The 27,053-nt window shown below is 40.4% G+C and overlaps 1 protein-coding gene across 2 annotated transcripts; it reads left to right on the top strand.

Moving 5' to 3' along the window:
- The first annotated feature begins 956 nt into the window (after positions 1–956).
- On the top strand, positions 957–26,597 carry pik3cg (phosphatidylinositol-4,5-bisphosphate 3-kinase, catalytic subunit gamma). Of its 2 annotated transcripts, none has more exons than XM_075472071.1 (24): positions 957–1,129; positions 3,700–3,915; positions 4,002–4,173; positions 4,259–4,521; positions 4,828–4,914; positions 5,010–5,110; positions 5,892–6,061; positions 6,148–6,335; positions 6,912–7,019; positions 7,821–7,899; positions 7,984–8,413; positions 9,074–9,172; positions 9,264–9,399; positions 14,337–14,402; positions 14,550–14,693; positions 18,214–18,295; positions 18,493–18,596; positions 18,875–19,021; positions 19,105–19,195; positions 19,871–20,001; positions 21,856–21,967; positions 22,076–22,233; positions 24,031–24,112; positions 24,275–26,597. In XM_075472071.1, the coding sequence occupies exons 2-24, from the start codon at positions 3,703–3,705 to the stop codon at positions 24,472–24,474; spliced, it is 3,363 nt and encodes a 1,120-aa protein (XP_075328186.1). In that variant the 5' UTR covers positions 957–1,129; positions 3,700–3,702; the 3' UTR covers positions 24,475–26,597. The 2 variants fall into 2 exon arrangements, with proteins under 2 accessions (XP_075328186.1, XP_075328187.1); XM_075472072.1 differs by having other exon boundaries at positions 3,696–3,915.
- Positions 26,598–27,053: the final 456 nt, after the last annotated feature.

Genomic DNA, 27,053 nt, shown 5'->3' with positions numbered 1-27,053 from the left:
CGAGCCGAAGCGAGCTAGTGGAAAAGCACCATAAAAGCACCAACTCAAATGTATAAGATAAACAGACTGATGAGCAGTTTATATGATGTCACCTATTAAGTGCAATGTGACACGGTGTTTTTAGGCATTATTCCTTTTTTTTAAAGGGGAACTCCGGTATTTTTAACATTAAGCCTCTTTTCTGAGTCGTCTGCAATGTTTTAGAACCCCCCTCACCGCTTTTTTGATGTTTACTGCTGTCTCCGGTATTTGCCTAATTTTGATTCATCTCAACCTGCTTCAGAATGGCAAGTCATGCGCATGTCTTAAAAGGTCCGTAAAAGCACCATAAACGTCCGTTTTCAAAATCATCAACTCACCGGAGTGGTTACTGGTGTGCACTGGTAATCCATATCAAATTTCGTGGCGAAAAGTTGCTTCTGTCGTGTTTTATTTGACATTTTGTACTGGATGTTCGTTGATATTACTCCGCCACCGCTAAGAAAATAGCGGGAGCATGAACGAGATGCCAAATAAAACACGCAGAAGCAACTTTTTGCCACGAAATTTGATATGGATTACCAATGCACACCAGTAACCACTCCGGTGAGTTGATTATTTTGAAAACGGACGTTTATGGTGCTTTTACGGACCTTTTAAGACATGCACATGACTTGCCATTCTGAAGCAGGTTGAGAAGAATCAAAATTAGGCAAATACCGGAGACAGCAGTAAACATCAAAAAAGCGGTGGGGGGGGTTCTAAAACATTGCAGACGACTCAGAAAAGAGGCTTAATGTTGAAAATACCGCAGTTCTCCTTTAAATTAGGCTAGAAGTGTAGGCTTCCAAACACTGTCTGTCTGTGAAGGGAAATTTGACAATGCGGTATGGTATTTTACTTTGAAGGAACACCGGAAATGGCCTTCTCCTCCTGACTACAAAAGCGTAGCCGGTGAATTTGACAACTTTGTGAAGTCGAAGTGCAGCATTTCCTCAAACCGGCTGTCCGGACCAAAACTTTTTCCTTTTTTTTTTTTTTTTTAAAGAAAACACGCACATTTTCACTTCTGGGTTTGGTCCCCTTCTTCAGCATAAATGCCGAAGTCTGCGTCTAAAGCTCCGGATTTCGTTGTCGCCTGCGTTCATTGGTGAGTCTTTCTCTCTGCGTGTTTTACAGAACTAACGCCTCTCCCTCCGACTGTTTTGCCAGCTGTACCGTTACACCGCAGACTGCCATAACCCAGCGCCGCCGTGGCTGCCCTGAGTTTTCAGTGTTATTCGCTCTTCTAAGAGTTGTCCCCAACAGTTTGAATATATAGTTTAGACATGTTTATGACACACTCGTCAAAACAGCAGACTGTGTGAAAGTATGCAGTTAGAGGTTCTCCTCATGGCCACTTGAGTTTTGCTTCCTGCTTTTAGAAGCTTCCTCTGTTGGTGTGAAATAAGCTTAAGGGAAATCAAAATGACTTTTGGACATTTAAAGAGGGGGTGAAAAAACACCCTTTTTGTATGACGCAGTGGTCAATGTTACCCAATTTTATTTTATTGTGAATAAACTCGGTCATATTTCTGATCCGGTAAGTTCAGTAAACTTGAGGAATATGAAGAATGTGAAGAGTTTCTGTGTTTTGCTGTTTTCTGTCATCACAAACTTGACATGTTCAGAAACAACTCCTCTACTTTTTTTTTTTCAAATAGCTTTATGAAAAACGGGATTTGAAGAATATTTGGCTCATTACCCAGCACTGGATTCACTTTGAAGGACAAGGAGTGAACGTGCACTCTAAATTTGTAGGTTATCGTGTCCCATCTTGGCTTCCTATTTCCATAGAAAACCTATCCAAATACAGAACTAAGACTTTTGCAAAGCAGTTTCTCTGATAACTGGATATATATATATTTTAAGAGACTTGACTCAATGGTCAATGGCTCTCAAAGTGCGTGACACCAATTGGTGCTTTCTGATATATTGGTGCAGTAATCAGCTGGAATTTCCAGTGTTTACTTCTATTTGGCCGTGTAGAACAGGGGTTTACAACTTTTTGAAATGTATTTTTTATAGAGCCAAACATTGGACAAACTTGATAGAAATATGAATGTATGGTAGTCAGCTGTCATGTAGTCTTTTAAAAACGTGCCGTTAGAGAAAACCTTGACCTGTTTCGCAAGCTTTTGTGACAGCATGTAGCTAACTCTTTTTTTCTTCATTAACCTCTAAAATTAAGTCAAGAGCATGAAGTAAAACAAGTAACAGTCATTACTTTCAGTGCAATCTGTTGGTTTCCTTAGCTAGGAAATTGTTTTTGAATTGGCTCTATATGAACGAATTGGATTATTTTATGAATAATTATGATTACAATGAATTGAATTCCAATTGGCTTGAATTGGACTTTATTATCTAAGTGCCTTGAGAAAGCCTCTGGCTCAGGTTACTCAGTTGGATTATTTTGTCATGTAGAGGATGTGCATTGTCGTCCATTATGTTTAGTAGGCTATTCTTTTTGGGCATTACTTGTTGATGTTTGTTGGATTTGCGGCTGCTCTGTGAGATATTCTGGAAGACGATTTCAGGGCTGTCTCTTTCTACAATGAGAAATTTGATGAGAAATTGGCACACTTAATTGAACATTTCTTCTCGGTGTGGTTCTTTTTGTGCTGCAGTGATAAACTCTTGGCAAATCAGACATTTTGCCTTTTGAAGTGGCACTTCAAATATTTCAAAGCCCGCTCTTCAGTGATTGTGTCGCATTTGGAGTCGGCATTCGCAGTGGTTGACCTTACTAACCATTTGCAGAGACAACTTTAGGCCTATTTTTGTCCTATCTAAATGTAGACAGCACTCTATGCTGAAATCAAGTAAGATTTCAGTGGGGTTTGTTTCTGCAATCCTCAAAATTCATTACCAAAGTGCTGGTGGTTATAGTTTTTTTTGTTGTTGTTGTTAATCGATGGAAATTGACGGCTTTTTAACACATTCAGGCAAATAATTTTTTGTAACACTGCTTACACATTAGGGGATGTACTTAAACTAATAAATCGTAGCATCATTTACAGTTTATAGTCATTTGGATAGCATGTCCCAACATTTATCTCACCTTCAAGTTCATAAGGAATTCCAGATTAGGTACCAGTGTTGGTGGGAGCATATCTTACGTTGTTACTGTCTTAATTGAATCTCTGACTTCTAAGGGCTTCTGTTTTCTTTGCCACTGAACTATGTGTCATCAGCTTGCAAAAAATGGACTATTAGATACTGTTAAATCTGGAAATGGATTAAAAAAAGGTCCCCAGTTAATTTGATATAGTCATGTCTCTGTAAAGCAAAGCATTGACAAGCGTGTAGATCTCAAACACTTTGTAGTTTGTCTTGAATTTTAAGCCACAGAGTTCAAATCAAAACAAGTCTCAGAGAACCCAACATGTAGGTAACTCATGCAGTTGTTCGAAAGAAAAAGCAAATGTTTGAGCTGCTCTGGAAAAAAATATTGTCCAAAAGAACTTTTGAGCAATACTAATTAATTAATAGGAAGAAAAATACCAGGCCTTTTGAAACAATGCGCTCTATAAAGACAAATCCAAAGACAAGTTCTCTAGTGGGCTTGTTTGGCTCGTACCACCAAATGTGGTGGTGGAAATTCAATATTCTTTGTTGGAATAGATAAGATTTATGCATGATTACAGGTGAATGATGCACTGCACGTTATGTCCAAGCTAGGCAATGGACAGGGAGCCATTCCAACTGAGCGACGAAGAGCTTGAAGTGCCGCGAGAAGAAAACCGAAGGAGGAGGAGAAAGAAAGCCATCACATCTTCTTCCTGCTCCTCAATGGATCAGATCTCGGTGGAGTTTGTCCTGCCCACTGTGGCGCGGGGCAGAGGCAGCCCTGACTCACTGCTGCTGGACGTGGCTGGAAACTGGACCGTGGAACAGGTTGACTTAAACTGGGAATGTTGAGATGTTAAACATGAAATACGGTGTTCGAACGAAACATGTCACGCCTCTTTCTTGTTACCCAGGTGAAAGCTCAGGTGTGGATGAAGGCGGTTACTTTAAGCCTCTGTCCTGACTTCTACCAGCGGTTCTCCCCTGACCACTGCATCCTGCTCTATCAGAAGAAGGGCACCATTTGTGAAATCTATGACAAGCACCAGGTCTTTCAGACATTAGACTGTATTCGCTACTGGAGAGGTACCGCCACCGCTAGTTCCTGGAGTTCGAAAATGGTTGGTGTTCGGTGACGATGTTAAAAGAGTTGTCTTTTGTTTTCCAAAAGCTCTTAAAAAGGACGTGGGGCGGATCCAGCTGGTGTCCCGTCCGCAGCCCTCTGAAGATTCCCTGCAGTACCAGCGTTACCTGAACTACCTGATTGCCTATGATGTAACTGATGTCAGCAATGTCCACGATGATGAGCTGGAGTTCACGCGCAGGAAGCTTTTGACACCACGACGCATTGAACTGTCAGAACGAGACCCAAAGCTTTACTCCATGGACCCCTGGGTCACCCGCAAGCCACTACCTGAGCACCTGCTGTCCAAGGTGGGTTTGTCTTATTTGAGTGAGCGATCCCAAGCGATGTATCATACAGTCCATACATTTCAAAAATGAAATGTATAGCACCTGCGATCTCTCTCTCTCTGTGTAGGTCCTCGGGATTGATTGATTGATCAGTTGCATTGAAGCAAGCTAGAAATGAACTTAATTAATGAGCTGAATGACTCTTGATTTAAAATTAGAGTTTGATTTCATGGTTGAGTTTATGATCTGCTAAATATTTACCTCCAAGTTGAAGATGAAAAGATATATTATTGTGTCTTAAAGTCAAATAATTTGACATCCTCACAGATGAATAACAGTCACATCCTGGTGGTAATCCACATCAGCACAGCCAGCCAAACCATCAAGATCTCCATCGATGATACACCTTCACAGGTAGAAAAATATATTATGACAGCTTTACTACTTCCTGTTCTGTTACAGTACTTTATTTCGGTAATGTTTGCTGATAATTTTCCCTTTTTTTTTAGGTGTTGGCGAGCTTCTTTACCAAAACAGCAAATAAAAGGCTTTTGCTGGGAATCCCTGACAACATGTGTGAGGCAGATTTTGTGCTGCGTGTGTGTGGCAGGTACAGCAGATGCTTAAAACTCCCTTCGAAATCCTAACCCAACTTGAACATAAAGACAGTATAATCAAGATTGGACTGTGTGTCAAAGGATAAATAACTAAATGAAAGGAAAAATATTGTGTCATCTTGAATTTTTATAGTAGCAACATAAAAAGGTGGGACATGGCCATGTTTACCTCTGTGGAGCACCGTCCCTTCTTTTTGGTATTAAAATGCAATGTCTGTAAATATCTGGGAGCTGAGGAGGCCAGTTGTTGGACCCCTGGGAGAAGATCGTTGTCCCATATCGGATTCTAGCTGCTCAACAGTCCTGCGTTGTGAATGGCATGGTGGACTGTCTTCACAGACGGCTGTTTCTGCTGTTCTTCTTGCGTCCATGCGGTTATATCCATGACAGAGTCATGCTTGTTCTTAATACAAAGAGATCTGTGGGCATGAAGATCACAGGCATTCAATATCGATTTTTCAGATTTCTATACAGATGTTTCCAGATTCTCTGAATCGTTTTATTATATTATGGACTGTAGATGATAAAACATTCACAGTCTTTGCACTTTGAATTGTTGAGCCTCTGCCCATCATTATTTCTGAGAGACTCTGCCTTTCTAAGGTGCTCTTTTTATGCTGACGTCTAATTCAAGCTGAGCTCTAATTTTTCATGAAGTCATTTTAGTTGCATTTTAAAAGGTGTCACAATTTCTTTTGCACTTGTTGTAAGATGAGCTGTTGAATCTTTTCATTTTTGATGTGAAACCTAGCATATGTGTATCTCGCCACGCAGGGAGGAGTACCTGTATGGAGAGAAACCTGTGCAAAACTTTAACTGGATACGTCAATGCCTCAAGAATGGAGAGGAAATCCACCTCGTTCTGGAGACGCCGCCTGATCCTGAACTGGATCTGGTCCAGAAAGAGGACTGGGCACAAGTGGACGATTGCACCGGAGTTGCTGGTAACCTGTTAAACACAGCTTTTGTTCATTTAAATGAAATATTTCCGTCCATCAACATAATTAACTCTCCTCACTTTTCCTCGTAGGTACTCACGAGCAGTTGACAATCAACGAGAAAGACCACGAACGAGTGTTCACCATCTCCATGTGGGACTGTAACAGGAAGTTCAGAGTGAAGGTGTTGGGTATCGACATCCCAACTCTACCTAAAGTCCCAGACTTTATAGTCTTCATAGAGGCCAGCATTTTCCATGGACAGCAGCTCTTAGCCCAGGTAGTTCAGCCAAACCAGTAACACCGTTAAGCCATAGGAGAGAAATGAATGTGGATTTTATAGAAACAGTTTAATCTCTAGGGCCCATGCTTGTGTTGGTTCTCTCTGAGTTCCCTTGAATACCTGTTGTCGAGGAAAACCGCACAACTTGTTTGTCACAAACAAATTATGTTTCCTGTGACTATTTCACCAGAAGCCAAAAGCCACTCTGTGTTAAGTAAAATGGCTTATTTCAAATGTGGTGCCAACAGTCGACTGCGAGGCTGATAACAGTGCGGTGAGATTAAAAATGTTAATGCTGAGTGACTAGGTGCACTGTTTTCTTTAAACATAATTTGAATTGGCAGGGAAGTGGCAGCTCTTGCTTCTAGAACTGCTATATAGTTTGTAGAAGTATTCACTGAATAAAAATGTATATGGCTGAAAAATGCTGGCTGTAAATGGCATCCCAATGAGATATAATATCATGGAAATCTTAACGATTATCACCATGAAATGGACTCTGCTAAGCAGCACAACTTGAAAATGACAGTAACTTCCACACAGCAGCTTTTGACCCTGAATTCTATCTTTTAGGAGAGGACTGTTCCCAAAACCTTCAATGAAGAAGTGCTGTGGAACTGTTGGTTGGAGTTTAACATTAAGATCAAGGACCTGCCTAAAGGGGCACGCCTCAACCTGCAGGTGAACCCTGTTTAAATCCATTACTATCACTAGACAGTGACACAATTTTTTTAACTGATTCTATGTATACCTCCACAATAGAGTTCAAATGAGGTAATCAAGGTAAAGTGCAGACTTTCAGCTGTAATTGAAGGCGTTTGACAAATAGCAACTGTGTCAGAGACGGGGCTAAAGAGTGAGGAATGCCTAGCTGTGATGTTGTGCTAGCGCAGTTACCTTCCCCGAAAGGATGTTTCTTTAAGCAAGATGGTGCAACGGGGCGTTTCTTCACGGAAGGAATAAAGTTCAGCGATCATCTTTGGTGTCTTCCACACCTTTCGGTGTTTTTCTCTTTTCTTTTTCCATTCTAATGATGGACTCCCTCAATTGGTCGGACACATCTTTGGATAGCAAACAGAGAGTTAAGGTGTCATGAAATAAGTTGGAAACGGAACACACGTGTTCATTAAACTGCTGATTAGTCACTTTTCTATCGTGTAGAGACTATGTCAAATCGGCAATAATTCCGTAACCAGTTAATAGGATCATTTCCTCAAACCCCTTGAATTAAAGCAGAAAGTTAACCCTTGGATCCCATCTTGATTGTTTAATTTAAAATCCATTGTGGAGGTGTATAAAAGCAAAAGAGCTAAAATGGTGTACTTTTTCAAATACTTATACAACTGACTCTATGTATTTGGGTAAGATAAAGGTTAATGGTTCATGAACTGTAGTGTCCTATTTGTAATAAATGAACTACAGTGGAATTATTGGTCTACTCTGTTACATAACGGCCCACTTAGCCCTACATTTCCCACCCAGGTGATCTGTGGTAAGCAACCCCAGGCAACGAACAGAGGTTCCTACCAGGATAATACAGCAGGAACCAGCAGCCTTGATGGTAAAGTCCTGTCACATTTGGTCATTTCTCTTGTTGAAACTCTACAGTTGAAGGCTTCATTGTGTCTGTTCGTCCATCTTTCAGGAAAGACCAAAAACCGTCTCCTGTCCTACGTCAACCTGCTCCTGATTGACCACCGCTCTCTGCTCCGCCAGGGCGAGTTCATTCTCCACATGTGGAAGATGCCCGAGAAGAGTGACGAGAGCAGCAGCAGCATCAACGCCGACAAGCTCACCTCGGCCACCAACCCAGACAAGGCCTCCTCGATGGCCATCGCCATTTTACTGGACAAGTACTGCTACCCCGTGGTGTTGCCCAAGAGCAGGGACGTTGGCAGGGACTCCGGAGCCGGGGGCGAGGAGGCCGACTCAGGGGAGAGGGGTCAGAGAGAGATGCCGAACCATCTGAAAAAACAGTTTGAGGCCATCGTGACTACCGACCCCTTACATCCACTTAGTCCTGAGGACAAAGAGCTTCTGTGGCACTTCAGGCATGAGTGTATGCGCCACCCCAGGTACTTGGTCTGTTTAATTCCAGAGCAAATGGACTACAGAGTGTCATATCATTATTCAGTTTGCCTCTTGGTCACACCCTGGACTTGATATTCATATTTTCAGTCTTTAGATGTTGAGGACTTGGGTGTGTCAGATCACAACTTATAAGCTTGTTAACACACGCATCATTAATGCATCTACTACAACCGATCTCTTCAAATGTCCCTTCAAAGGGAAGTGATTGCTAAGTTTAATACCATCTGTGGAAAGAAAAGAAAAAAAGTCCAGGTCCACAGCTCAGCTTTCCTTAAACACTGACACTGGTGCACTTAGGCAGTTAATTAGTAGTAATAGATGACATGTGCGACAAACTGTCAACAGGCTCTAAAAGGTACAAGAGCTAATTACTTTGCCTCCATCATCTCCAAAAAGTCTCAGTCCTAAATTCTTTCTTTTTTTTTTTTTTTCAAATCGGTAACCCTTTAAGGAGCTACATTTTATGTTATTTATTTCTTTTTGCTTTTATATGCTTTCACGTTGTCTCTGCTCATTTGTTTTTGTTTATTATTGCTATCTTCTACCAATGGTGTGCAAACATTTTAGGTCTGGTCAACTGGTTGTTTTAAATGTATTTTAGGAATACATTTCCTTGGAGTAATTGTACCAATAATCTCCCGTAGAGCTTACCCGAAGCTGCTGGGCTCAGTCAGGTGGGGGAAACAGGAAGATGTTTTGGCAACACACCGTCTGTTGGAGCGCTGCAGCGCATGGGACACCAGGTAAAAAGCTTGTCATGCTGCCACAGTACAGTATTTATCTCCGGTCAGTATGTTCAGCGACGCGTCACTTCTTCACATGTTGTTGGTTTAGTGGCCTGGATGTTGGTCTGGCAATGCAGCTGCTTGACTGCCACTACTCAGATGCTCAGGTTCGTTCGATGGCTGTCAGGAAGCTGGAGACGCTGGAGGATGATGATGTGCTCAGGTATCTTCTCCAGCTTGTCCAGGTGTGTCTTTTCTTTTCGTTCCGTTGTCTATATTTTTTTTGTACTTCAAGTCAATGCAACTAAAACATTTCAATTTAAGCACTCCAGTTTGATTTTAAAACACATGTACTATTTCTATTTTTTCACACTAAATGACTGATACATCATTCTCTCAGGAATATCTACCCTACAGTATAAAAAGTAGTTAAAACTCTTAGTCAGCATTGAATTTATCGCCATCTATTATAAGCAACCATTAATGTAACACAGTGAAAGTAGCCACATTTCCATTCACTTTTGAATCTGATGCTCTCTTTTGATCAGCCAAAAAAAGGAATGTGAGCCGGACACATCTCCCCGTTCACTGGGTCAGGCTTTATAAAGTAGGCTACCTACTTGAGTATATGTTATGTACTGGTGGTTGTGATTCAGTAGAAGAAGCAGTTGCCCTAACCAGAAAAATACCTCGAGGAGAAATCAAACAACGTTGGTGGACAAACACAAGAGGAAAATGGAGACGGCTAGTCTTTTGGATTTACCTTAACCTTTGGGAATATCTGAGATATTCCATCATATCTGGGAAGATGCCAGTCGGTCACATGACTTTATTATGTTCTGGCTCAGACAGGAAACAAATGGTGAATCGTGCTATTTTGATCTTTGCCAGGTCAGTTCTGATTCACGGAAGGGTTTCCCCTAATGTGCATTATGTCCTCTTCAAAACATGCGAAGACCACCCCCAATGAGCTTTTTTTTTATATATATAAATGCTTGATGCATATTGATGTCAAAGAATCCTCTGTTTACACTCCTGCTCAACATAATTCATAATTTGACTATTTCAAAAGCTCCTGGAAAGAAGCTGGTCATCAGATACATGCTGCATGTTTCCATCGACTGTGGTCAGCTTTGCATGAGCAAGGGTTACAGCTGAGGCTAACAAAGGGCCCTTTGGTCAGATAGGAAAATGACACTTCCCTTCATGCTGTTATCACTTCGTGCAGTGCACTTCAGTGATATGTGGAGGCTGTTATTCCATTATATTATACATATATATATATATATATATATACATATATAAACGTATACATGCTGGCTCGCTTTGCAAAGGTGTTCCACTGACTCACAGCAGGTAGTATATGTGTCATTCTATCTGAACTATTTTAAAATGCTGGCCAGTCTATTCAAGGAGCAGCTGCTGACAAGCTAAACGGAGAAAAAGACGGCAACAGAAAAGATGCTGCTTGAAATTGTTAATGTTGTGATGGATGAATTTATACCAAAAACATTTTTGAACATTTCGTCCCTTCCTTAAGGACTCATCAGACGGGATTTCGGCCCAAACTGCATCTGTTGTTGTTTGACCTTTTTTAAAACATTCATTGCTTTCTTTGCATAACAAATGCAGTGTGTGAGTACAATGAGCTCTCTGTCTTCATTGCACTTCCTTCATGGCTAAAGTCCACTTTTCACCTCCTCGTACTGTAACTTCTGAACCCAGTCTTTTCAAGGCAGTTTTGGGGGAAATTCTTATTTCTTATGCCACTTTTGAGTGAGGCATTGCCATGCCATGCCCTGCCCTGCCCTACCCTGCCCTGCATTAATATAAACTTTGTATTGAATGTGGCTTTGTCGTTTGCTGGTGTACATTCACCTCCCTGCCTGATCGAAAACCAACATGGCAACTTTCATACAGTAACAATATATATTGAATGTGAGATGTGTCTGATATTTTTGTTCCAAAAACAAAATGAGAAGGTCTTAGATAAACTACCATGCACTTTAGAGTGTTTCAAGATGGGTTTAGAATGGCATAATTCGGAAGACTGTTCCACTTTCTATAAATAAAAGGCTGTGTTTATGTGTTGTGGGGTCTGAAAACCAGGAGCCCAGCCCTTGTTGGGGACTAAATTGGTGGATCCCACATCTGGAGAAAGTTTTTTTTAATTTTTTTTTTTTTGAGGATGAAAACTGATAGTATAGTTTTCAGTAGAATAAGACAAATGTTAGTGTTGTTGATGCTAGGGTTTAGGCAGGAGGATGTCTGTATTCTTAAATCAGAATTTCAAGGGGAATTTGCTCCGATAGGAAACTGCTCGCTTTGCATGCGAGAGGTAACGGGATCGATGTATTTATTCTCCAGAAGTGTAGTGTTTTCAACAAGGATGTTGGTGACACCGAGTTAAACCACAAATGAAGACCCTGGAGTGTAGTTGCAGCTCGTTTAATTGCCTTCATGAACATGTGGTGAAAACTGAAATGACAGAAAATACACTGTCTCAACACATAGAGACATATATACACAAATTAAGTGCTTCAAGCTCGCTAAAATAACATTACAGAAAATCAACGATAATATCCAAACTAATCAGTACAAACTACCATATAATGCAACTTACGGCGTTCCTGCCTGACGATTCAGAGTGGATGGCATCTGATAACGTTTCTGCGTCTTGCATGTGAATCTTTGTTTTTTCTCGCGCAAAACCGGAAGACCGGAAGTACGTAACCGGAAGTAGAATTTACCGATAATATTCCTTTACAAACTTATATAAAGCATGAACTGTTTGTCTAAAGAACTTGCAATCCTTTTTAATAACAGAAATATTTTTAGAATTATTTATTTAACCTTATGAACTTACTTTTTTATAGAAATGCCTTAAAGACAACACAAGAAGGGTTTCATTTACTCCTCTGGTTAGACTGGTTGATGGCTCTCTATTACATTAGGTGAAAGGGGAAATGTGTGTAGTATGTATTCTGAATTCTTCAGAATGAAAAAATAACTAAATAATAAATTCGCACATTGCTGATTAAGAAAAATCAAGGTTTTTAGGATTGATCCCACCTATTCCCACAGCTGCTTTGTGTAATGTGTCACAAAATAACTTAACTACTCGGCCACCTCGCCCTCCTGCTTTTTCGCCCTTCTGCTTTCTACAGTTAGAAAGTAAAATGCCTGGAGAAATCCTTGTCCATTTCTTTATGTAATAAACATTTCTAAGCTTGGTTGGTCAGGAAATCAGTTGCTCATAGTAACATGAGCCTCACACGCTAATAGCTAAGGTTCTCTGATTGACAAATAGCACTAGATTTTTTCATATGCAAGTATTAAGTAGGGTTATTTGCAAGTAAGGGTTAGGGTCAGGTGCTTAGGAATGAATTATAGGTCAATAATGGAACCTTTTAAAGATAGAAAACAAGGTTTTCTGTGTGTGTGTGTGTGTGTGTGTGTGTGTGTGTGTGTGTATGTGTGTGTGTGTGTTATACTTGTTTTGGTACCTAACTGGACCACTATCTGTTGCTCTTAGAAAATTATTTGTATAGGAGCGCTTACTGGAGTCAACAGTATTTAATGCTAATTCAAAAAAACAACAAGTCACTTTTCTTAAAAAGATTAAAAAAAAAAAAACAATTTCAAATGCCTTTAAAAAAAAAAAAAAAATGTTTTATGTCATAGTGACTCTTAAAACACCAACATGTTTCAACCCACTGGCCCTCCTCAGGGGGTCAAACAGACTTAAAGAAATTCCAGGTGTCTTTTTACTTGAATTCCACCTATAGGAATTCTCCACCTGTAATGGAACTTTCCATCAGCAGTACTGCAAGCACAAGAAACTACAGAAAACTACAAAAAAATGATGCATAAATACAACAGGGGATGGCATCATTTGAGCCACAACTGTTCTATTAATAATCAACAAATCACAAGAAACTTTCAGAAAACAACACTGAACCAATATCATTATTGTTCACAATAATATTTTAGAAAAAACCAAAAAGCCTCCCTCTGGTTAAATTTTCTCTTCTTATCACCTTTTCTAATGAAAGGAGGGATACGATCAATTCCAAATGCTTGCAATGTCGATGGATCACTATTGTGGTGCTCCAAAAAATGTTTGGCCATAGGTTGGTTAACATCACCTGTACGAATTGCATATTTATGTTCTGCTAATCTATCCTGTACCCGTCTCTTCGTTCTACCAATGTATAAAAACTTTACATATTTGGCATTCGAGTCTGTAAATGACAAATTAAGTTTTAGAGCTCATGAAATGATTGATGGTACTCTTCTTCCAAGAGGTAAAATCTGTAAATGTTTTAGTTTGTACTCTATTTCTACAATGATAAAAAAAAGTACCATACATTTGTAGGACCCCTCTGTTTTTGATCCCAACCATGTTTGTTGGTTGTTTGGTTTAAAATGACTGAACTCATTTATCCTGTAGAGTAGGGCATTCCTCTAATCGTAATTAATGGTGGTTCAGAGAAAATCTGACTCAATGTTGTATCACTCTGAATAATATTCCCATTTAATAAAGTGTCTAATCTTTACTGCCTCTGTGCTGTATGTTGTCACAAATGGCGTTTGTCTTTTGTCTACTTGGGACCATTCCTTTTTTTGTAGTAAAGTTTGTCGATCTAGATGTTTTGCTTTTGCATATGCTGTCTGAACGGTAACGTTTTTGTATCTTCATTCCTCAAAACGTGGTATAATTTCCTCCGATCTGCTTTCAAACAAATTTTCCTGATCACAAATCCTTCGTACTTGTTGAAACCGTCCAAATGGTACATTCTCTTTGAGCCATTTGCAGTAGAAGCTATTTAAATGCAGAATGGTAATTCTGTCAGTTGGTTTTCTATATAAAGATGTATGTAGGTTGCCACGATTAGCCTTGTAGATGCTAAGATCTAAAATATGAATAATTACCGTAATAAAGATCCACACTCTGATCTTATTGCGACCAGTAGTCATTACGGGGACCATTGACTGGTCATAATATGGCAGGACATAATTTCTGGGGTCCCGGTTAAGGTTGGGGGTATATGTGAATTTTAAGTTATGCAAAGGTTGCAGTTAGGCATGATGGTTAAAGTTAGGGTTCCAAAATGAATGTAAGCTAATGCAATGACCTAATAATGATAGCTGTTAAAGTTTGTGTTTACATCTTCTGCAGGCAGTCAAGTTTGAGCCCTACCATGACAGTGCTCTGGTCAGGTTCCTGCTAAAGCGAGCTCTGAGGGTAAGCAGAGGTTACACTTTGTCTGGAGTGTGTGTGTGTTTCTTTATTTGATTTGTTAAACGGAGCAAAATTGATCTTTTAATGGACTTCCATGTTTTGACTTAAATTTAATTTGACCCTCTTTTGGATTTCTTTATTTTTCCTCAGAGTAAGCGTATTGGTCATTTTCTCTTCTGGTTCCTGCGAAGCGAGATAGCCCAGTCCATGCACTACCAGCAGAGGTATGCTGTCCTGCTGGAGGCCTACCTCAGAGGTTGCGGTGAAGACATGCTGCAGGACTTCAGGAAACAGGTGAAAACAAAAAATAATCTGCTGAAGAACTGGTGATTGTCCATTTTCTGATTACAATAAGTGAACCTTAATTAGCTGATTAGCCACACCAATCAAAATTAATATGATCACTGACGAGGGAAGAGAAAAACATTGATTGGCAGTAAGTGACACTGTATCCTTGAAGTTGATGTGTTGGTAGCAGAAAAAGTGAGCAAGTGTAAGGATTTGAGGGACTCTAACATGGCCATAGGATCTCTGCATCTGCTGCTCTTGTGGGATGTTGCCAGTCTATAGAGGTCAGGATCTACCAGAAATGTTTCAAGGAAGGAAAACCGGTGAGCAGGGACATTTAAGGCTTTGGTTAAGGCGGTTAAGGCTTTGTGATGCATGTGGAGAATGAAGGCTGGTCTGTGTTTTCCAATAGAAGAACTACTTTAGTTTAGATTACTGAAAAAATAATGGTGGCTTCAACAGAAAAGAGACATAAGACATAGTCTATTGTAGTTTGTAGCGTTTGGCGATGTCTTGTCCACCGACAAAGGTGCCAACGATGGACGTCATCGGAACTGAGCCATAGACCAATGAATGAAGATGGCCTGGTCTGATGAATCGTTATTTTCATTTACATCCATGTGCGTTGTTTACCTGACACCAGGATGCACTATGGGAAGAAGGCAAGCCTGCAGGGGCAGTGTGGTCCTATGAGCAGTGTTCTTCTGGGGGAAACCTTGGGTCCCGTCATTCATGTGGAGGTTACTCTGACATGTGCTACCTAGCTAAACATACTTACCGACCAAGACCATAGAAACGGTATTCCCTGATGACAGCGGCTTCTTTCAGCAGGATAATGCATACTGCCATTAAGGCAGGTCACAGAATGGTTTGAGGAATACAAATTTGAGGTGTTAACTTGGCCTCCGAATTCTCCAGATCTCGGGTAAAGAATCTGTGGGATGTGTTGGATATACAAGTTTGATCCATGGAGGCTCCACCTCACAACTTACAGAACTTAAAAGATCTGCTAGTTAAAGCTTGTTGCCACAAGTTTTTGTGGAGTCCATGCCTCAATGGGCTGAAAAAGCAGGGCCTGCTAAATATTAGTCGCATGGTCAAAGTGTTATAACTAGATCTGTATTACAGTTTTTCTCTATTGCTTCAACACATTTCACGATACTGCCCTCACTTTTCACAAACTCTAAACACAAAACACTTTTCTAAAGCTACGTACACACAACCTCACAGTCTCTTTTCAAAACCAACCATCACACCAAAACAGTTGCTCATATGCTCAAAAGCAAACTTTGACACCTCAATACCGCTCAAGGCCTGCAAAAATGTAAACACTACTGAGCATCATTAACCACATTACCAAAAATATTAAACACAATTTTCAGAGTGTGTGTTCTTTTTACAGTGTCACAACTGCCAGGATGCATTTGAGCAACCCTTATTTATTCTCAAATATGTATTGGGCATTTACTATAGATTTGTGCATTTCATAGGAATAATGAGTACTGTAAACTCCATGGAGGATCCATTACACACAATAGATACAGTACAGTAACAATTGAAAACACAATGTTCAGGGTGCGATTTCTTTTATTACAGTACGTTGTACATGTAAATTGACACAGTATGTTGACACTGAAATCATTGGGCGGCATCACGTCGTCGGGCTGGGTCGGGCCACAGGACCTCATCAACGTCACAGGCAATATTGTCCATAGCCAAACAACGTGGGAAGAATGCCCTGGCATGCCGCACCCAGCCTTGGAACGCCTCCACAGCCACATCACAGGCCAGGTCCATAGTCCTGAGAAGGTTCTCTCTGGTGTAAGGTTGGCGGTCATAGACCTTCCACCGCCATGATGAGAAGAACTCTTCTATTGGGTTTAGGAATGGAGAGTACAGTGGCAGACACACATTAATAAATTGCTGGTTGATGTTAAACCACTCTCTGACCTGGATGCTGCGATGGAAACTAACATTGTCCCAGAGGATGACATTTATGGGAAGATCAGCCGGCCCAGGATTCTGCTGGTCGTGGTGATCAGCTGGCCCCGCATTCGGGTGGTCATTGTCATGCAAAACATCTCTGAGCTCTCCTAGGAAGGTGAGGAGACGCTCAGTGTTGTAGGCACCAAATTCAGCATGCCAGTGGAGAAGCCCTCTAGAACTCATGGCAGCGCAGAGAGTGATGTTTCCTCCACGTTGGCCGGGCACATCAACGATAGCTCTCCGTCCTATGATGTTACGGCCTCTCCTTTTTGTGAGGTTGAAGCCAGCCTCTTCCACAAATAGAAATTCATGGGGTCTGGCCATGGACTCCAACTCGAAGATCCTGTGGAAACAGCGTTTTCAGGTGTTCAGAAAGACAGTCAATACAGCACATTACAGTACGATAGTATAGTATTGCATGTAAAGTACTGTAAAACCTAGTACATACAGTACCTGTTGTGTTCTCTGAAGGCCCGAATAATGGTGGCCACTGAGAATCTGCTGAGGTTTGGTTGGACTCGTTGTCCCGCTTCGGTCATTGTCATGCCGTGGACAATGACGTGGTCAATGACTGTTGCTCTCATTTCATCTGTAATGAAAATGCGTCGTCTTGCTCGCCCTCCTTCTCCTCTCCCTCCTTGACCCGCTCCTCTCCCTCCTCTGGCATGAACTCCTCTTCTTCTGCCTTGATCATCCACTTTTGTTTGGAACCTTCAGCAAACTGACTTATATAGGTGTGGTCACATCATTTGCAATAGGTGTTTTCAATTATGAGTCGTTGTGTTTACTGAATGACACCAGGTATGTTCATTGTGTTCAAGTTTTGCTGACTGTGGGTGGCATTTTGCATCACATGAGCTTCACAATGCATATTGGAGCAGAGATATAATATGCAAAATGTGTTTTAGCAAGGCAAAATGTGTTTAGAGTTTTGACAAAAAGGGGATGGGTTTTGTGAACAGTGTCTACAGGTGAATTGTGTTTGTGGTTGTGGCAAATGGGGGGTAGTTTTACTAAATGTGTTTAGGCAACTGGTCATTTGGTTTAGAGTTCTGGGTTTTGTGTTTTGGCAATAGAGAAAAACTGTAATGAGCGTTAGAATGAACTGTAGCAGTTGAAGTGTCGGGGCAGTGTGTTTTTACTGAACCTCATCATGTAATTGACAGGATAAGCTCATACTTTCCTTCTCTACAGTTATTGGACTACTTATTTTTCTTTGCTTGGCCCTTGAAAAAGCTGAGAGCTTCCTTTTTGAGTGTTCTATATGCCAAGAAACGGCTCCTGTTTCACCTACTTTTACATCTTTGTATTTTTTCCCTGTCATTTTTTTCACTTTTTACTATCAATGCCTAAACCTTTAGATTCTGCATAGGAGGCGTGGTATAATGTGAGGCAGCAGCATTAATCCATGACAGTGTGGGTGGAGGGGCAGGGGCTTTAATGGTAGGGTTTTTATTTGACATGATGGGGATTGATTTTTTTTTTTTTTTTTTTTTTTTTGCAATGAATTAAGTAATTAAAATAAGTCCATGTGTTCCAGGTGGATATGACTGAGGCTTTGCAGAAAGTTACGCGTGAAATGAAAGCCATGTATGCTGACAAATATGATGTCACAGCACAAGGTGAGGAAGAAAGATGACACTTTAAAGCCACCCTGTGTCACGCAATTTGTGTGTTCTTTTGGGTCAGTAATACAATCTTGTATTCGTATTATTTTATAATGATATAACGGTTGGAAGAAAAAGTTCAATTCAATCCTAACATGTTTTTTGAAGATTGAATTAAGATTCAAGCCGTGTGTTTGTTGTGCATTTGCCAGTTGTGTTTCAGCTGCGTCAGAAACTGGAGACTCTGCAGTTGTCTGGCGTGCCGGAGAATTTCAGAGTCCCTTATGATCCGGGTCTAAGAGCTGGGACCCTGCTGGTGAGGAGCAAGCTCACGCATGCATAAACACATCTGCAGTCATGTGATTTTTAAAAAGCAGATATGAAAACATCCGTCTTCTATACCCGCTTAATCCATCTCAGGGTTGCTGGGGGGGGCTGGAACCCTCTTGCTGTGAGGCGAGAGTGCTCACCACTGTGCAGCCCGATGTGAAAACAAAATACCTGAATATACTTGAATTAGACAAAAATACGACAACGGAGCTTTAACCATACAGCTCTGACTTTCCAAATGAATGCCATTTACTGTGGTTGCAGATCGAGCAGTGCAAAGTGATGGCGTCCAAGAAGAAGCCACTGTGGCTGCAGTTTAAAAGGGCCGACCCCACCACTCTGTCTAAAGACCCTATAGGCATCATCTTCAAAGATGGCGACGATCTGAGGCAGGATATGCTCATACTCCAGGTGAGCAGCAATATACAGTCTCCAGAGCAGAAGGTAGTAAGTTATGGAGGAAATCTTGTGCACTTCCCTTTTGGTCCTTTCAGATTCTAAAGATCATGGAGTCGATCTGGGAGACCGAGTCGTTGGATCTGTGTCTGTTACCGTATGGCTGCATCTCCACTGGCAACAAGATAGGTATGTTACAGAGTTGCATCGGATCATGCTTTCACTACACTGGAAAAAATGCCCCTCCAAAAATAAGTAAAAAAAACAACAGATACAAGACGTTTTTGCTTGAAATAAGCAAAAACATCTGCCAATGGAACTAGTGAAAATCGGCTTGTCAAGATTTCTTGAAATAAAATGTGATATTTAGGACTTTTGAGTTAAAAGTGATCTTGAAAATTAGCTTAAAAACCTCTTCAAATGAAAAAAAAAAAAGCTTGTTTCATGTGAAATATGACTCAAAACAAGATGTTTTCAAGACTTTTTCACTTAACAAGATATTCAAGATGTATTGTATTAAAACAAGTCCCTATATCTGGCTGAAATAGTACTTGTTAGGCAATTGTGTCTTATATCAAGTGTAATGAGATACTCAATGAGAAAAATATACTTCGTAAGATTTCAATTTTTTTTTCCAGTGTAGAAGTGTTGCACCTTTGGCTCTCCAGAGCACCTTCATCACAAGCTGTGACTATAATGGATGTAGCATTGATAGAATTGTTCAAAGTCTCTCTCTTTTTTTTCTTTTTTTTTTTAACTCTAAACTGACAGTTTTGGTGGTAGAAATTCCATGAAATGGCCAATTGTTTGTCTAAATAGTGATTCTTAATCCTCCCGCTATCTTTTATTTTCACATTATTGTAGGTATGATTGAGATCGTGAAGGATGCCAACACCATTGCTAACATCCAGCAGAGTGTTGTGGGAAGCACTGGCGCATTTAAAGATGAAATCCTCTCTCAGTGGCTCCGGGACAAGTGTGTCAGTGAGGACAAGGTACAGATCACAACCAGCTCAAGCCAAAAGTACACTTTATAGCGCACTGCCATGACGGCTTCTTCTGACATCCAGCATCTTTTTTTTTTTTTTAAGTGGCATTTAGGCACATAAAGGGACATTTTCAAGTTGCAATATGCAGGTCACTAGTCGGCAAAAATGAATTGATGTCTGCCTTCTTTCATTTAGGAGCTGTACATATCGTCTAAGACATCACATCTGCTGTTTATTCTGCCAAGATCTTGACATTAATCACAAACTTAACTCTTCTGTTAACATGGTGTTAGTGTTTACGTAACATCCTGCACACCCAGACATTCCATATGTCCCGAGGGTTGTGGTGAACCTCTTTGTTGACTCCTTTGGTCATGGGCATAGTACAGTTTTTTTTTATTTTGTTTCTCTCTTTTTTTTTTTTTCTTCAGAGGAAAAAGGAATCTCTCACACTGGAAAAAATGCCCCTCCAAAAATAAGTTAAAAAAAACAACAAATACAAGACGTTTTTGCTTGAAATAAGCAAAAAAATCTGCCAATGGAACTAGTGAAAATCGGCTTGTAAAGATTTCTTGAAATAAAATGTGATATTTAGGGACTTTTGAGATAAAGTGATCTTGAAATTAGCTTAAAAACCTCTTCAAATGTCAAAAAAAGCTTGTTTCATATGATATGTGACTCAAAACAATTTGTTTTCAACAAGTTAACAAGATATTCCAGATGTATTGTCTTCAAACAAGTCCCTATATCTGGCTGAAATACTACTTGTTAGGCAGTTGTGTCTTATATTAAGTGTAATGAGATATTTGGACTAGAAATGAGACAAATATACTTGGTAAGACTTTGATTTTTTTTTTTTCCAGTGCAATCATAAGGGGAAAAAAAATGAGACCCTCATGACGGAATTTGCATTTCTAAATGAGTACTTGCACCAGTCTAAATATACAAAAGAGTCTGCAGTTTGCAGAGAGTGCTTGCTGAGATAATGAGCTGCTGCACTGGCTGATTGGCAGGAAAACATGCCCCCTGTCAGTGGAAGAAAAAGGGTATCTCAATCTGAGTTCCGATTCATGGTTGAGACTAAAGAATATTGTTTTCATGAGTGAAGTCTGTGCTTAGCATAATTCGAGCTGTCACAAAAGGCAGAGGAGCTCAGGCAAAAGTACTAACCTTTTAGTTTTTTTCTGTCTACTTGATCTGAACTAAAAAGCCATTAATTACAACAATTAGATTTGATTTGGTATGTTTTACAAAGCCAGAAAAGATGAATCAAATTTAAACAACAACAAAAAAAAGCTGAATGAACAGTCTGCCCCAGAGTTGTGATTTCATCTTTTTTTTTTTTCTAACATCTGATTAGCAACTGATTACAAAACACTGATCAATGAAAATAGTTTATTTTTCCAGAGCAGGTGCTGTGCACATTACTTGTAATCCTTAAGTCACTGAGTTTCCTGCAGCAGTTTCTGTTTAGCAGCTGAGAGGAAGTAACAGTGTGGCAGACAGGAAGGAAGCGAGACTCAGGGTTTTTCCTTTTGTCACACACACCTGCACCCTCAGCGTGGGCCTGCTCCTGTTCGTGCCATTTTTTTTAAAACACCTCTGAGACATCATTGAGAAACAGATCGTTTTGACCCCACACACCTCGTTCTAAAATGCATTTTTCCTTTTGATATATTTTCAGGCATTAGTGAGAGAATGCTCATTATTGCACAAGTCTTTCACATCTCCGTCAGTAAGAGCAGCCAAACCACACTTCCCCTGTTTTTAGCTCTTCTTACAGAGTCAGGCATCCGCTGCCATGACCTTTGAAATCAAGGAAGGTTGATGTATTGTTTGACAGTTTCTCTCCGTGTGTAGTTCCAGCAGGCTGTGGAGAGGTTTTTGTATTCCTGTGGTGGATACTGTGTAGCTACCTATGTCCTGGGTATTGGGGACCGTCACAATGACAACATCATGATCACTGAATCTGGTAATGTTGTTTTTTTTATTTATTTTTTTTATCTCTCTGTCAGACAAACTTAAAAACAAATAAGCAACTTAAATGAAATTCAAACGAATCTCCTTTGTGTTTCTGCAGGGAATCTCTTCCACATCGACTTCGGTCATATCCTGGGGAATTACAAGAGTTTCATGGGAATCAGTAAAGAGTGGGTTCCCTTTGTGCTCACGCCAGACTTCCTGTATGTTATGGGAACATCGGGAAAGAAAAGCAGCCCCCACTTCCAGAAGTTCCAGGTGCAGAAAATGTGTTTTTTTCATGTGAATTCTCAAACACATACTACAATAATGGGGGGGGGGGCTCTTTCAGTTCTAAGGTTTTACACATGTGGACATAATTAAATCATCTGCTCCTTACAAGGTCTTAAAATTTTGGTTACTTCAACATTAGATAAACAACAACACATATATCATACACCATGTCATTATTTATTACATGAAGTTTGAGCACCACTATTAAAGCACAAGTTTTGTCAGTTTACAGGTTGTTGCTATTGTTGCTTCCCATCAATCTGGGAAGGCCATTTCCAAACTATTTGGAGTCAATCATTCTACATTGAAAAAGGTTATTCATAAACGGAAAACATTCAAGACACTTTGCCAATCTTCCCTAGCCTGATTAACATCGACTTTCAAATCTCTTCGAGATTCTGGTCTGACCAAGACAATAACGAATATGATTCGAAATGGCCTGGTCAACCCGCCTCCCTCGGGTTGCTACTGGTTGTGGCCAGAAAAGGCTGTGCCTAAACTTAAGCCAATCACACCACTCTTTCCTCTGACGTATGATTTAGCTACCAGCGGGGCTAACTGGTAGATTAAACTCTTACCAAAGCCAGTAGAGAGCAAGGCGAAAACGTCTTTCCTGTCAAGAAATGATTCAAGGGCTGTTCTTTGCTCGATTTTTAACGAGAATCTCCCGTCGAACACTTTCATTACAGCATCTACAGCAGTGTCGAAAGCTTGACGCTGCTCCATGTTGATATTGAATGAAGCGCTTCCGTGTACAATCCATGGGTTGAGTCGCCGTTCAACCACGTCACTACCTTGAACACGCCTCTACCCTGGGCCGTTGGCGCTGTTCAAAGTTGATTGCTTCCCGACAAAGTGGGTGGAGCTTCCCCTGCCAGGGGGAACTCGAATCAACCTGAACAAGCAATTTGCCTGAGGTAGTGCAGCAGAGCCGAAGGTGTTGCGTCACTGCGAGGGCGGAGCCTGGGTAAATCTTCCCAGGAGTGGACATCCCAGAAAGTTGACCCCAAGGTCGGATGATTCAATGCTCAAAGAAACTGGAAAAAACCCAGAGAGCTACACCTCAGACTCTGTAGGTTTCAGATTGTAGGTTAAATGTTAAAGTTCCTGACAATATGGTGAAAATCAAACCCAGCATATCGGCACAAACACCTTGTATCAACTGTCAAGCACGGTGGTGGAGGGCTGATGATCTGGGCTTGTTCTGCAGCCACAGGACCCGGGCACCTTGCAGTCATCGAGTCCACCCTGAAACTCCTCCGTATACCAAAGTATTCTAGAGTCAGATGTGAGGCCATCTGTCAGAGAGCTAAAACTGGATCCCAAAGCACGGCAACAGATCTACAACAACGTCTGAAAAAGAAAAGAATTAAGTCCTTTCATTAATGGTCCTTTCAAAGTCCAGACCTCAACCTGTCTGAGATGCTGTAATGGGTCCTTAAGAGAGCTGTGCATAAATGAATATCCACTAACCTTCAATGAACTGAAGCAACATTGTAAAAAAAAAAAAGAGTTGGACAAATTCTTCAACGGCGATGTGAGACTCTGTCATATATAAACCGATTCCTTCAAGTTATGTCCTGACGTGTAAAACCATAGATTTGAAAAAGGGGTGTACTTTCTTTTTCACATGACTGTAGACACTGAGAGAGTTTAAAGTCAGGCAGGTATAAAACTCCACCCACCATTCTTAAAGAAATGAATCTCTGGTGATCATAATGAGACTCTTGGGGAAATCGGTCCTACACAAAATGTTCACGGTTCTTTCTTTCTCTGTCTCAGGATGTGTGCGTGAAGGCTTACCTCGCCCTTCGGCACCACACCAACCTCCTCATCATTCTTTTCTCCATGATGCTGATGACGGGTACGACTTCTCTTTTCCTCTTTTCCGGGATTACAAATGCAGAATGACATGTTGTTCATTACCCAGGCTCTCTCTGACAGGAAGCGGCAGTTTTAAACGCCGTTTTTTTTCCATTGGAAAAAAGTTGACATGAAATCTTGTCTTTAAAACTTTTTGACTCAGGTATGCCCCAACTGACGAGCAAGGAGGACATCGAGTACATCCGCGAAGCGCTAACTGTTGGCCGCAGCGAAGATGAGGCACAGCGCCACCTGCTGGACCAAATTGAGATTTGCAGGGAGAAAGGATGGATGGTTCAGATCAACTGGTTCGTTCATCTGGTGCTGGGGATCAAGCAGGGTGTGGAGAAACGGTCCACTTAGGACATGATTATTAATTAAAAAAAACATTCTTAGTCTTATAAAAAGTAGAAAGATTATCTAGGAGGAACCAAAATCTATATATTTTTTTTAATTAAAGGTAATTATGTTCAATGGTGAAGAGTCGAACAGCATAAAGTAAACTGAACGTTGGAGTGACTGTTGTCATGCATTTCATAGACCAATTCAAAGGGCAGAGTAGAAACTCTGTTTACATGAGAAAATAAGTTGATCTCAGAACCTTTATATCATTCTTATGAAAAGAGGTGTTAAACAACTTTCCATTTTATTGCTGTCTCATTCAGTCTTTTCCTTGGAAGGAAACGCACTTCTCTCCCATTTCTGTCAAATGATTTACTCTTGAAAATGTTGCAAATGTTCTTGAATTGTACTGTTGCCTAAATAATACGCAGGTTTGATAGATATATATGTTTAAAAAAAAATGGAATCAAATTTTTATCAACTAATATGCAAGAAATTGTCAAATTAGTTTAACTCTCCTGGTCAGAAGTTGAAGGAAGTTAATGTCACTGTTTATTTATTCATCAACAATGTCTTTATTTACACTGGCTGCTTTAATACCTCTAGGTGTCTTTGAAAGAAGACTTATGCCTTTTTTTTCTGCTCTTTTTGCACCTTTTTGTTTTCATCTATTCGCACTGACCTTGTTTTAATATATTGGCTCCAGCCCTCTTCCCTAAGGTCTGCCTCTTTTGAGATGCATAGTTTCCGATAACCCACTTACTGTGTGACAGCGCATACAGTCAACAGCTTTAGAGCTCATACTAGCCCACACCACAAATCAAGCTCAGACTACCACACATCAAAACTGATAGAAAACTATTTGTCTGGCAACTCTATTCTCTATTCTCAAATGATTGCATCTCCCTCATCGGCAGTTTTGTCACAAATCATTTGTATCCATTATCCTTTTAATCTCACGGATCAGTCTCCTCATGAGTTGTGTGTTTGACTGAGCTCGGTTGTTAAAACACCACACAATAGACTGTAACAGCCAGCTGGTTCAGGTTTGTAATTCCTCAGTTACATATTTGCTCCATAAACTCTCGGCCGTGACGCTCCATTACACTGCGTGTCGTTGAAGTTTTAAATTGACACGTTTATTTTGATAACAGTGAAGTTGCTTTAGGTGCATTCAGTAATGAATAAGAAATGGGACAGTCCAACTTCCAACTGGGAAGAAAATAAAAGAGAATCTATTAGAAGTCAGATTTCCTAGTTGGGATATAAAACATTAAGCAAACTATATAACTGCTGATGAGAATTTGATGTTGTGAGCAGAGCTAAAGGCAAGAGCAAAAGAGTTGAATTAGCATCTCAGAGAAACAGTGAATGTATTATAATCTGAAGGAGAGGAGGCTGGATATTTCTATTTTGACCAGGGAGTGTGATCCAGAGCTAATCTGAACCGGATCACTGAATGAGATAACTTTTGACTCCAAGGACCCAAACAAAGTGTCAGAATTTTTTTTTTTTATTATTATTACGTTTGCTTTGTTTTTCGTCTTTTTTGTTGTCAGTAATTGCAGACAACCATGTGAACCACAGAAAGGTTTATCTATGTTCCCTTTAAAAATAGAAAATGTCATTCTGAAAATGCAATACTACTGTAAAAGGCCATAAAGGGGCTGATGCTACACTGGTCTATTAGTGTGATTCAGTGCTGGATTCACTTCTTACCTTTTCATGGGTTACACACACATGTTTGTGTTTTTCAGTGTGAGCGCATTACTGTATGTCTTAATGTGTCAAACAGCCAAGTAAAGACTGAGGTCTTTTCATACGAGGTGAAACACAAGTAACACTGGAGGTCTCTAATGACAAAAAAAAAGCAAATTATAATTTTGGTCCGTATTTTCACAAGTCATGAGTAAAAAAGATATCCAAGTTCCAAGGGTCTGAAAATCAGTATTTGTCTTCAAGTTTACTTGAAAACTTATTGAAAACTTCCTTTATTTCCAAATGAAAGAATATTTTGTAATAAAGTTATCTGAGCTTGTAAATGCTTTTGATTGATTTTGGACGACGAAATGACTGAATAAAATGTACTGCTTTTTTTTTTTTTTTGCCTATTAAAGCTGAAACTCTGTTCGTTCATTATTGAATGCCGTGTATAACTGTGACCACAAGATGGTGCTACAGCACAAGCTCACCCCATTAGGTCACAGGGCTCGTCGCCACATCATCCTACCTTTTCCTTTCCTCTGCCTATTGCCTACTTTTTCTCCTCCCTGTTTCCCGTCTCTTCCTCCTGCTCCTCATCGGCCTCTCCTCTTTGTCTTCCCCTGCACTCTCAGCAGAGAGTGGGCGTGAGTGCACTGCACGGAGAATAGAGCTTTCATGTCGGCCTGTTTCATGGCTGTAAACTGCTGTGTACGTTGTAATGTACAGTGTTGAAGGTGGAAGTGGATTAGACAGAAAACCCTCCTCTTTTCCCACAGCTCTTTTTATGATGTTAATTGGAAGCTTCACAGCTATGGAGTTAAACGTACTCTCTTTTGTCTTCAGTGTTCTCGCAGTTGGAGATTATGTCATATCTTTACGTGAAATCCTTGTGTATC

The sequence above is a fragment of the Odontesthes bonariensis genome, chromosome 8, assembly GCF_027942865.1.
Source record: "Odontesthes bonariensis isolate fOdoBon6 chromosome 8, fOdoBon6.hap1, whole genome shotgun sequence".
NCBI lineage: Eukaryota > Metazoa > Chordata > Actinopteri > Atheriniformes > Atherinopsidae > Odontesthes > Odontesthes bonariensis.
Note: the sequence above shows the minus strand (reverse complement) of the source record. Positions and strands in the feature narration are given on the sequence as shown.